At 48.8% G+C, this 12,054-nt stretch overlaps 2 protein-coding genes across 4 annotated transcripts in view; one reads left to right on the plus strand and one right to left on the minus strand.

Annotated features, from left to right (window-relative positions):
• Positions 1-541: 541 nt before the first annotated feature.
• On the minus strand, positions 542-9,733 carry TSEN15 (tRNA splicing endonuclease subunit 15). 3 transcript variants are annotated; one of them, XM_085231696.1, is made up of 5 exons: positions 9,538-9,733; positions 8,708-8,789; positions 7,592-7,727; positions 7,246-7,405; positions 929-1,074 (listed from the first exon to the last, which is right to left on the minus strand). In XM_085231696.1, the coding sequence occupies exons 1-5, from the start codon at positions 9,652-9,654 to the stop codon at positions 1,027-1,029; spliced, it is 543 nt and encodes a 180-aa protein (XP_085087822.1). In that variant the 5' UTR covers positions 9,655-9,733; the 3' UTR covers positions 929-1,026. The 3 variants fall into 3 exon arrangements, with proteins under 3 accessions (XP_085087823.1, XP_085087822.1, XP_085087824.1); XM_085231698.1 differs by having other exon boundaries at positions 938-1,074; positions 7,284-7,405; positions 9,538-9,730; XM_085231697.1 differs by lacking the exon at positions 7,246-7,405 and having other exon boundaries at positions 542-1,074; positions 9,538-9,717.
• A 1,709-nt stretch (positions 9,734-11,442) lies between these two features.
• Positions 11,443-12,054, plus strand: part of COLGALT2 (collagen beta(1-O)galactosyltransferase 2) — a 33,947-nt gene continuing 33,335 nt past the window's right edge. Inside the window, exon 1 of the mRNA XM_010715838.3 lies at positions 11,443-11,837. Within this exon, the coding sequence (XP_010714140.2) occupies positions 11,572-11,837 (266 nt within the window). The 5' untranslated portion in view covers positions 11,443-11,571. The remainder of the gene's footprint in view (positions 11,838-12,054) is intronic.

Genomic DNA, 12,054 nt, shown 5'->3' on the forward strand with positions numbered 1-12,054 from the left:
AACCAGCTCTTTTCCAGCACATACTCACACTGGGGTTGAAGGATTTAACAGCTCCTAAGAAGGACCTGAGTTACCTGATGGTATGCAGCCTAGCAAAGTTAAAATTTGCTTTATGGAATATGCAGCAGAGTCACTAAAATACATCCGAGAGCAGCAGTGTGGTCACAGCATACAGCAGAACAAAGTATCACCAAGATCAGAAAAATAATGCTATCACAAGGGACGGTGTCAGAGAATTGCCCACTGCTCTGAAGTAGCTTTCCTGGATGAGTGAGCCAGCAAAAGGCTCCCTGCAGGTAACAAGGTCCCCAGATCAGCACGCTCCCCCCCAGATGATGGGGCAAGGACATTTTTTTACTCAGGAAGCTTTTACTAGGATGGTATCAAGTTTAATCTGAAGAAGGCTGTTATGTGAAAGATGTAGTTACTTCTGCAGGAAGCCTTCAGAAATGTAACCTGGGAGGTAGCACGAGCACTTCTGACAGCTTTAAGATGAAGACACTGTGAACTACAAGCCCTTAGTAATGATTTCTGGCAGGAATACTGTTAAGATTGACTTTTATTAAGTATTTATAATATGGGTAAGGATGTGTACATTCTGTTACGTACCCAAACAGGTATCAATCAGAGATCCTGCAGTGCAAACCTCTGAGAAGTATATTTATATTAACTAAGAGCAATCTGTCTCAAAAGCATGACCCATTTCATGCTTTGAATGGTATTTTATTACAGTGTAGCTGCAAGAAAACTCCATGCTCCATGAACATGTACTTGATATGCAGAAGGCAGACTTCTGCACACTGCTTATTTACACACTTAAATTCCTGGATTTTTGTTCAAGTAGTTCAAGAAAAGTCTGTTTGTCTTCGTTATTTGGAAAGCTTCCGTCTCTTCCTCTTCCACTGTTTATTGTCTGCATCTTCAGTATCATCAGGAGGCTCTGGTAACACAAAGCCATCAGTCATTTTATAGTAGACTATTGTGGAATCTGTCTCAACTATGGCCAAGGTAATTGACAGCGGGGTGTCAGGGTCGTCGTGGGGGAGAGCAGCTTTCTTCATGATTTCTCTTAACCTAGAAGAGAAAACAGTCAGTTAGAAAGGACCCTACAACAGCCTGGCACACAGGAAGAAGCTGGGTTTTGTAGGTCTCTATACTGATGACATTCAAAGCAAAAAACAGTTTTTCCTACTGTGGATTCTCTAACTTGAGAGGTATTTTACACACTATTTTATTTTATTACCTTTAATATCATTCCTGCAAAAACACATGGAAGCCCCCCAAAAACTCCTGCAAAGCTTGGGAGTAATAGAAACTTGCATTTGAGCCTTTCAAAAGAGCTCTAGCAGAACTGCTATTTAAAAACCTGGAAGGAGATTATCCAGTAAAAAGCGTGGTTTGTTCTGCAAATCTGTCTGCCTAGAGAAAGTGTAACATCTGCTCTAATAAAAATCCAAATTCCTATAATCATTTACAGGAAAAAAAATCCCCCCCAAAAAAACAGAACAACAACACAACCCACACAGAACCAAGTGACTTCTTCCATTTGTAGAGATAAGCCCTCCAGTCTCTGTGCTACAATTCTCTATGAGCCTACGGAAGACCCAGGAACTGAAGCCAGGCTTTTCTACCTCCCTGTCTAGACCAGAAGCCACAAGACTAATGATGTTCTTCAGGAGAGTCAGCATAAATAACATCTTCCTTAAAAATTCAAGACAAAGTTATGCAATTTTTCCTGTTCAGTTTAAGAATAATAAGCTATTTATTTTTCAGCTGAGAGCTGAGAAGAGCACTGCGCCAGCAAGCACTGCTGCAGCAAGCTTCCTCCTCAGGAACCAGAAGGAGATGCATTCCCACACGAGTCATGCCTCAAACACTGCAAGGCCTTCTGGCAACGCACCTAGTGAGGAGCTTCGTGCACCTGTGGGTGGCAAGGGCCTGGGAAAGGACTGCAGCTGTCCTTTCAGAATGCTGTATATGTGTACAGAGCAAGAAGCTGGTGTCACACCTCAGCGGCTTCTGTCTGAAGGGAGCTCTGAACGGAAGCCAATGGCGGGGCCAGGCTGCTGGCAGCAATCCCATCAGGAAAGAACTAGCCATTGTTCTTTTTGTGGCAGCAGAGGTTAACCTCTACCTTACCCGAGAAGTAGAAAGAAAATTTCTTCTTACAGCTTCAGGCACAGACACACAGACCTTTATCCCCCCCACCATTTAGCACCTAGACTTAGAAAATGCACCTGGGTCACAGAAGTGGCCAGGCCCTAACAGCAGATTTCTTTTCTCCGTACAGGCAGCACCAAAACAAGAGCTTGTATTCATGCAGACCACAAACAGCACATCTGCAGATTAGTGGGATGGTATCTTTGAAGAGAATAAGCTTTGGAATTCAGGAAGCCTGTATCAGAGGCCTGCATTTCCGCTCCTCCCTGAGGGCATCCACCAAGGACGACAGCCAGCACGCTCACCAAGTTTCTTTGCAGCACCAGACATTTATGAAGAGTCAAGGAAGAACATCTGGGTTTGCCCCATTTCACTGTACTTGCTACCTGCCACAAATAGAAAGATGAAACATTGAAGGAAATCTATTTATTTTTAAATCCCTTTGATGTGCCTAGGAATATGGGAGTGGGGGGGGAGAGGGGGAAAGCAAGAAGTGATTGATTCTATGATTCTAGGCCATCTGAAATGCAAAACAATGCATGCCTTGGTTCATCCACAGGCTCAGCCTGGCTATGAAGAATGGGGACAGATACCCTGTACATGCTGTCTGCTTGAGATTTATGCCAGTGAGTGCCTGGTAAAAAAATAAAAGGCATCCAGAGTCCTGGGAGAGCTCACAGAGTAGTCAAGCATGCGTGCTGCTGCACATACAGGGGGGAGTCTAGGAGTTAAAATACCCCGCAACCACTCCTTTCCCTTCTCTCCCTCTCCCAAGGAAGAAAAGCCTTGAGTGTTAAAACTCAGACATCACATTTCCCACACAAAAAGGTGTGTTTTGAACCAAGGCCTCGTGAAAGGAAAAATATGTAAAGCTGGACACCACAGGAAGCATTGGAAGCTTCAAGTCCCATGAACAGAGTAAGATTAAACATTTTTCCCAAATAATTACTGTCAGTTGTACATCACACAGTACCTGTTTTTCAGAACAGCTTGAAAACCCATCCCTAATGGGTTGGGTGTCTGATGGTGTCTGCATGTTCAGTTCAAGCTAAATCTGCTCCCACCAAGACAAACCCAAGCAGATGAAGCCCTCAGTTCCCACCTAGGAAGCAACCTCCTGTTCACCTCACATTGCAGAAGATGAAAGGAATCTAATCTCAAACACATGAAGGAGATGCTATTATACAGAAGCAAACATCTGGCATTTCTAAGGCCCTTTGCTTCAGAAAACCTTGAGGGGGTTTCTAGATACCTACAAACTACATTCAGCAATGATTGCTAGTTTTCTACAAAAGAATTCATTGAAAAAGCAGAATTAACTTACTGAACGTCAAGCAATGATCACTGCAGTAAGTTAACATCACTGCATCTGCCCTCAGTGCTTCCATCAAACTACATCACAAGAGGGAATTTAGCTGTCTTCTATTAGCGTTGTAAATAACAGCTTAAAAGCATGGTGGGTGAACTTCAGGCTTGGGATTTCAACTGATTGTCCAACCAGCAAAAGAGAACAGAATCATAAAGCAAAGAACGCTGGCAGAAAATTCTGTGGCCAACACAGGTATTTCAGTGGTCTATCCCATGCGCTGCCTCTGGGAAGCAGAGAAAACACTGAGAGCTCAGAGCTGTTTTATGGAGGTTGCATAGTGCTCCATTGAGCTGAAATGGAGCTACTGCCTTCCTTACCATAAAAGCCAAAGGCTTTCAATCTGCCCTTTGTACTGGGATGAATAATTCATCGCAGGCTCGGCCAACCCGAACAGCTCCCTCCCCTCCACGAAAGGCAGTGCTGAGAGTCCATACAAGTTGATACAAGCATTGAAATACAGGGGAAGAAACGTGTGCTGTGGGGCAGGGGGGTGTGTAAATGGAAGCCACTGTTTCTTGGGATTTCTTTCTTACAAGAATATGGGATGCAAGAAGAAACTCCTGTTTTTGTAATGGAAAAGAAAATAGAACCAAAGAAAACACCGCGTGCCTCACTCATCAGAGGAACGAACTGAAACCCCAAGGAATATGAAGCCCTTTTTTTTTCCAGGGAAGCTGAAAAAGAAAACAAGTTGTGCAAAAAGGGAGAAATCATTTGGCAAAGTTCTGCGAGGTAAACTGGCTGTAGTTAGTTCAATCAGTACAGCATGTCTAACTCAGCTGCATAAGCCACATCAGTCACTTTGCAACGACTGATAAAGAAATTTTAGCTAGAAGCCACTGATGACATTTTTAATGTTTGATGTACTGTAAGAGTGAACTCAATGCTAACAGCAGAACTACTGACAAAACTGAAGCAGATGCCAAGCAGGGAGCACGTCACACTTCTCGTGCATTTAAAACACAAGTGCTGCTTATAATCAAAACCCCCTTAGATTAGAGGAAGATCTATTTTTCAAACTATAGATCACGCTTCCAACCACCAGGTTTGTCTCTAAAGATGCTTATCGGCTTTAAAATGAAACATTAACATGTTCCTTTCCTGAAATCAAGTTACCACTGTAATAAAATAGTCCTTTTCCTTGTAGCCCATGTAGTGGAAATGCTAAGTCATGGCTTGAAGCAGAGATTGAGAACCTGGTGGAAGGCAGGGCCAACCCAGGGGAGCTCAGGTGTATGCAATGAACCTGAGTGACCAAAGGGATGGAGCCAGGATCCACCCCTTCCCTGACCTCATTTAAGGGCTGGCAGTGGAGGTGAGGGCATCTCTTGGTGGAGATCTGTGCCTACCTGAGGCCTTTCAAAGGTAAGCAGTTTTTTTTTGTTGTTGTTTGTTTTTGTTTTGTTTTTTTTTCTCCTTCATTTCTGTATCTGTGGTTGCTGCAGCCACAGACTTTGCCACCCTGCTATTATCATCCCATTATAGTGTTAGTTATAGCCAAAAACAAACTCCACAGTCTTCATAACTGACTTCATTCTTCAGTTCCGATACTTCTATATAACTAACAAATGGGACAGGGACATATCATATAGTCTGGTGGTTTACTGCTTTGCCGATGTCATTTGTCCAGGACAGACTGTGCCTGATTCTATTAGATCCAGCATCTCATTTCTACCAGCGCCGAGGCAGGACTACCTGTACTTACCTGCTTCAACCCCTCTGAGGAGTCACAGCACACACAACAGCCCGCCCTGCCTTTGGACAAAGGAAATCTAAGAGTAAGCTTAAAAAAAAAAAAAAAAAAAAATTGAACATCTTGCTGGGTGTTTTCAGGCCACTCATATTTTTATCATCTGGGTGTCCTGCTGGTAATTTCCATGCCAGCTTCACTATGGCCTTTTAAGGACACTGTCCTTGGAGTGTCAGCCAAACAGGAATCTTCCCAAGCCACCTGGGAAGGCAGAGCTTGGCAGGGTTTTGCTGAAGTGGCTTTGAGAAGAAAATCACCCCTGCAGCTCCTACCCAGGCTTACTGTTTAAGCAAGGAAATGCTGACCTGAAGAGTGCCAACTGCTAGCGGCTTGTGCAGCTAGCGCAAACTTTCGAGGCTCAGGAATGAGGACAGACTATTTTCACATTCTCAACCACCTCCAATGGTTTCTGCTTCAACATTAACTGAACTGCATTTACTTGTATTCAGACTCGTTCCTCTACCTTACAGCAAGTAACACAAAAACTCTGTTACTTTTGGACAGAACAGTGAAGTAGCTAAGCATGGATGCTTTCCTGTCTACAGCCTGGGACATCAAATGAGAAAACATTATTTCAGACAGCAGATATATAGCAAGCCTCCTGCTATCAACAGTCACAACACAGCTGCCAGAACAAAGAGGCAGTGACACTAACTGTGTTTCCAATTTCTTTTTAATGAACTCCCTCATCACTGAGGCACAGTTTTTGTCCATACCCCTCTGTTTTGTCTCCTGCTCCAGCAAACGAGCTGAGTTGGTGCTGTCCTTTCTCTACAAAGACACACCAGGTCTCCCTAATCAGTGCTGACCTTCTGATGAAATTCCAAGCATGCACGCACACATTTTCAGTAACAGAAACTCCCAAAGCTGTTGTCAGGCAGAAGACAGTACACGCTTGTATCAAGCACACACAGGCTTTAATGAACTCACCTGGCATTAAAGCCCAAAATTTGGCTCACTTTAGTGACAATGTGCTCTCTGCGTTTGCTCTATAGCAAAACCTAGTCACAAACTGTACTTTTAATCAATGTGACGCATTCACTCTTTGCTTCTCCAACACACATCCTTCCAGTAACAGATTCCATGCACACTGGTGCCAGCAGCAGAGCAAACAGCATCACCACAGAACAAACAAGTCCAGAGGCTCCAAGTGAAAAGCTCCAGTGAAACAGTACCAGATAGGACATACATACAGCACATCATCTCCCTGTCATTAAAAACTAATTAGAACATACTTGCTGGCATTGACTCAATTCCTAGGAATCAAAGTTTCCAACCTGAGTGGAAACCTACTACGTTAAACAAACACAGCAACTCAGCACATAGGAGTAATTTCTCAAAGGCCCCATATAGCAACTTGCTGCTCACTATATCATCCTGCAAGTCCTGTAAGCAGATTTGCTCTATCACACCGTATCTATAAAACTAAGCCCACAAGAAATGACCAGTGTTTACCAATGGAAGACTCTTCAGCAATTAGATAGCACTCAAATCCATCAATATCTGCTGAGTCTTTTTCTTCCCCCTCAAAATGAACTGTTTCTGAAGATATGCTCTTTGGAAAGCACACAGCAGAATTAAGATGGAAGTTTGTTTGCTAAAGACTGATTTGTCACTCCTGAAGCCTAAGAAAAAGCAAAAAACATAGCGTATCTAAAACATACTGTGTCAAAATCACTCAGCTCAAAGGATAGCTGAGCATTAAATTCTCAGTAAGTATGAGGCATTTCCAGTTGAAAGCAGCCAAATTATGCTATCCAACCAAAAAGCTAAAGAAATGTAGCACACTAGGCTTATCCTTGAGATTCAGCAATTAAAAAGTTTATTCAGAGAGGTTCAGAGGGATTTATGTTTCTCTTTGGTTCTTGAAAGCCCAGTGACTTAAGGTATTGTCAGATTTCCCAGACTACAAACATGCAGCACAAGAATGTTCAAAACATAAGCTGTGAAGGTCTCGTATTCTGACCTTGTCTCTCCAGCACACGCTTTGATATCCACTATTACCTCCAACAACAAAGGCAACTTCTAAACAATCCAAAGTGTTCAACAGAAGGAGCTGGGTGCTGCAGGAAGCTGACATCCAAGGCTTGCCAGTTCCAGGGAGGGAGAAGCAGACACTGGTGCAACTTAGAAAGAAAAAGCAATCTCAACATGAAATACACATTCGCAGCAGTCAAAATAACCCTGCTCACAGATTGAGAGACTGCTTTCCTTGTTTCCTCCCAATTCCCCTGGGCCAAATTAACAGCCTCTTGTCTAGTCTTCTTTTCATCCTGCGGGCAATGGGATCCAAACACTGAGCACAGCCTCACCTCTCATGGCTCACTAATACATCCGCAGGTATCGGTACCATCACTTGGAGATCTCCCTGTTCTCTTTCACGGGCATGTAAACATACGAGCTGCAGTTCTGCCAATCCAACATGCTTCACTTCATGCCAGCTTCTCCCTAAAAAGGTCAATAGTTGATGAGAAGGATCAGGACACAAAACACAAGTTTCATTCATTCAAATATTAGGTTTCAAATTTTATTTAACATCTTTGGTTGTTTCCCTCCCTCTCCTCACAGGGCATTTCCCAGGAGAGACAAATAGCCCATTCACACGCCAGGTTTCCTTTCTGAGTGCTCCTATGGAGCATTTATTACGCTGGCTTCCTGCCCTCCTTTTCAATTAAGCCAGTTTGGAAGAGTTTGCAGAGCTTTAGAATCATAGAATCCTTAGAGTTGCAAGGGACCTTTCGAGGTTCGCTGGTCCAACTCCCCTGCAGTGAACAGAGCACCAAGTGCTCAGAGCCTGGTCCAGCCAGGCCTTCAAAGTCTGCAGGGATGGGGCACGCACCACATCTCGGGGCAAACCTGTGCCAGTGCCTCACCGCCCTCACTATAAAAGACATTCTTTATTATCACATAACTCTATTCCACTCTTGTAAGGCTCCAAAAGCTTGTCATAATTATTGCCACTAGGCATCCTTCTTTCCTACAGGAATCTTTGCCCTTTCCAGCCACCAGCATCCTCATCAGGCCAGGGCACTTCTGCCCATTGCTAAACTGGACTCTTAGAGAGATGCTATGATTCAGTAGCTTTGATGTTAGCATACAGAAGAGCATTCTATTGCCACAACAACCACTGAACTTGTAACCTCTCCCTTCTACCTCCCTCTTTCTTCCCCTGCTTCTCTCCTGGCACTGCAGCTGTGGCAGCTGGCTGAGGCAGGCCCTAATCTTTGCAAAGGCTCTGTGCAGGCGCGTGACAGGGATCTGAGGTGCCAAAATGCTGTGCTTCTTAGGGAACTATCACTGCGTGAAGTTTTAAAACCACTGCCAAGGACTTTTCTAGGAAAGGCTCTGCCTGTGCACAAGCTTTCATAACACCGGAGTACACGTGAATGCATTTTTGCTACGCCAGTCCAGTCAGTTCATTCAATTACCTTCCAGGAGGTCCAGGTACACCAGGAATGCAGCATAGATCTGAGAGCTGTCGGATATATCGAGGGACATCATTGCTGTGAACTGAATCACAGAATCACAGAATCACAGAATGGTCAGGGTTGGAAGGGACCCCAAGGATCACGAATCTCCAACCCCCCTGCCACAGGTAGGGCCACCAACCTCTTCATTTAATGCCCATGTCCCCATCCAACCTGGCCTTGAACACCTCCAGGGATGGACGGGGCATCCACAACCTCTCTGGGCAGCTGTTCCACCACCTCACCGCTCCCATAGCAAAGAACTTCCCCCTGACATCCAACCTCAATCTGCCCTCCCTCAACTTCAAACCATTTCCCCTTGTCCTGCTGTTATCTACCTTTCAAAGAGCTGACTCTCCCCCTATTTGTAGGCTCTCTTTAGGTACTGAAAGCCAGAAGGCAGCCTTGCTCAAGGGAAGCTGCAATACAGCCATACGATGGCCAAACCCGGAATCTGCACAGCCATCCACTGAGCCTGAAAGCAGCTGGAGGGGCAGACAGGGCACGAAAAACAGGAGCAGTCTGCTAAGGGCATCTCAAGAGCTTTTCTCCCCCCTTTTTAGAAAAGGGAATCAAATAAATAAGCGACAGAGGAAGACGCGACTATTTCTGGAACAGAGCTGGCGCTGTGGAGAAAGAAGGGCTCTGAATTTCTGCCGCAGTACATCAACACCAGAGGACGGCCAAAGCAAACACCTCGTGTCGGCGGCACGGGGAGCTGCGAGCTTCGGCCCTCCGCCTCAGTCCCCGCACAGCGGGCAGCCCGACCCGCCCCCAGCGCCCGGCCGTACCGTGGGATGAGCGGCCATCCAGTCGCCGCTCCCCCCCGCCCAGCCCTTCTCGGCCCCCGAGTCGCCCTCCGCGGGCCCGCACGACTCCTCCGCCCGCCCGGCCGCCGGCTCCTCCATGCTTCCCCGGTGCAACGCGGCCGCGCTCCGGGCGGCACGGCACGGCTCTGCCCGCCGCTGTAGTTCCGCCTCCGCGCCGTTCCTTCACGGCTGCGGGGGGAGCGGCACTACGGGATGGGGGAGAGGGGGAGGGAGGAAGGAAGAGTCAAACGGGGAAGGGGGCAGAGGAAACGGTTTTAAGTTGAGGGAGAGAAGGTTTAAGTTGGATGTCTTTACAGAGAGAGTGGTGAGGTGCTGGAACAGCTGCCCAGAGGGGCTGTGGATGCCCCGTCCAACCCTGGAGGTGATCAAGGCCAGGTTGGATGGGGCCCTGGGCAGCCTGGGCTGCTATGAAATGTGGAGGTTGGTGGCCCTGCGTGTGGCAGGGGGTTGGAGATTCGTGATCCTTGGGGTCCCTTCCAACCCTGGCCATTCTGTGATTCTGTGAAACGAAAGCAAAAGCAAACAGTTTGCTGTTATACCCCAAGTCCATCTGTGCAGGGAGTTCTTCTCCCAGTCCGCCCACGTATCTGGGATTGCTCCAACACCTTGCACTTGGCCGTGTTGACCCTCATTAGGTTCACACAGGCACATTTCTCAAGCCTGTCCTTCTGGATGGCATCCCTTCGTCCTGTTGCACTGACTGCACCACTCAGCTTGGCACCATCAGCAAGCTTGCTGAGGGTGCACACAAGGCAGACCTGGGAGCAGCCGGATGGCAGCACTGCTTAGGGGAAACACCTGGACTGAGCTGGGGATGCTCAGATCAACACAGGGCCTTGCAAGAAATGCACAGCTGAATGGGGTGGGTTTGGTCCCTGTGTATGTGAGAGTGAAGCATAGAACCATAGAATCACCAAGGTTGGAAAAGACCTCCAAGATCGTCCAGTCCAACCGTCCACCTATCACCAATAGTTCTCACTAAACCCTGTCCCTCAACACAGCATCTAAAAATTCTTTGAACACCTCCAGGGTCAGTGATTCCACTACCTCCCTGGGCAGCCCATTCCAGCAACTGACCACGCTTTCAGAAAAGCAGTATTTCCTAACGTCCACAGAATCACAGAATCACACAGAATGGCCAGGGTTGGAAGGGACTTCAAAGGATCATGAATCTCCAAGCGTGGGTCCTGGCTTATGAAACAACACAGGGTGCTATGGCCCAGCTGGAGCTGCCGTGGCTCAGTGTGCTGGGAAGAGCTGGGTGCCAGCTCTGCGTGTCGCACAGCAGCACTGGTCCCCAGTTCCTCCACACTGAGGGTCCCAGGGCTGCAGCAGCACCGTGTGTGCCTGGCTCCTGTGGGACCCGAATCCCTTTGTGTGGATGCCAGCGCTGTTCCTTCTGTGTGGTTAATGAAGCTGAGCAACACAGTGATGTGTGGCAAACTGAGCGTGAAAGGAAAGCCTCATTAATGTATCGTTCTAGAGGGACAATTAGAAAGATGTCATGAAGGGCAAACACAAGGAATGCGTCCTCCTTTGTTCCAGTGGATGCTTACGGACTGCAGAAGGTTCTCCCATTGCAGTGTCTCCGGAGACCCTTTACAGGAGTTGCGATAGGAGCTCAGGGGAGACCTCATCACTCTCCCGCTGCCTGAAAGGAGGCTGCGGTGATGCGGGGGCCGGCCTCTGCCCGCAGCTAACAGCGGAAGGGTGAGAGGCGGTGGCACCCAGCCGTGCCAGGGGAGGCTCAGCTTAGCTACTGGGCTATTCCTCAGCAGCCCCGCAGGTGCGCGGAAGCCACGCGAGGCGTAGCGCGGACCCCCCCGCCTCCACCTGCCTGCCCGCCCGCCGCCGGCCCCGCCTCGCAGCCCGTGGGGGCGGGCCGAGCCGCGCCGAGCGGAGCCGGGGGAGCCGCGCTGCCCACAGGGCCGGCTGCGGGGCTCCGGGCCGCCGCCGCCCCTCCCCGCGGCCCCGCATCGCCGCCCCGCGCCCATCATGGCTGCGTGCGCAGCGCCCCGCGCCCCCCGTCCCGTTCTCCTCCTCCTCTTCTCGCTCCTGCTGGGCGGCTGCGGGGCCAGCCTGCCCCCCGAGCCGCCGCCGCCGCCGAGCCCCGAGCTGCAGCCGCAGCCCCTGCCGGAGTCGGCTCTGCGCAAGCCCACCGTGCTGCTGGCCATCATCGCCCGCAACGCGGCCAGTGCGCTGCCGCACTTCCTCGGCTGCGTGGAGAGGCTGCGCTACCCCAAGAGCAGGATCGCGCTCTGGTAAGGAGCCGGGGCCGCGCGGTGCTGCGGCGATGGGGATGGAGCGAAGCCGGGCAACGCGCTGGCTGAGCGCCGCTCCGATGCCGCAGAACGCGGTGAGGAGGAGCGGGTCGGGCGCTGTGCCTCCCGGCTGCTCGCTGCGGGTGGGCGCCGAGAAGGGGCACTGATATGGGCTGTCCGCTGGGGGATGCCTGCCCGCGTGGATCTGGGAGCGCGG

Source organism: Meleagris gallopavo, chromosome 10 (genome assembly GCF_905368555.1).
Source record: "Meleagris gallopavo chromosome 10, MGAL_WU_HG_1.1, whole genome shotgun sequence".
In the NCBI taxonomy this organism is placed as follows: Eukaryota; Metazoa; Chordata; class Aves; order Galliformes; family Phasianidae; genus Meleagris; species Meleagris gallopavo.

Bases quoted from the DNA above. Each gene is read 5' to 3' on its own strand.
- TSEN15 (XM_085231696.1), bottom strand. From the start codon at position 9,654: ATGGAGGAGCCGGCGGCCGGGCGGGCGGAGGAGTCGTGCGGGCCCGCG. The intron at 7,406-7,591 runs GTGAGGCTGTGC...TTTCTTTCTAAG, and splicing joins GTATTAGTGAGCCATGAGAG to TTGCACCAGTGTCTGCTTCT. The intron at 1,075-7,245 runs GTCAGAATACGA...TTTCTCTTCTAG, and splicing joins GCGTGTGCTGGAGAGACAAG to GTTAAGAGAAATCATGAAGA.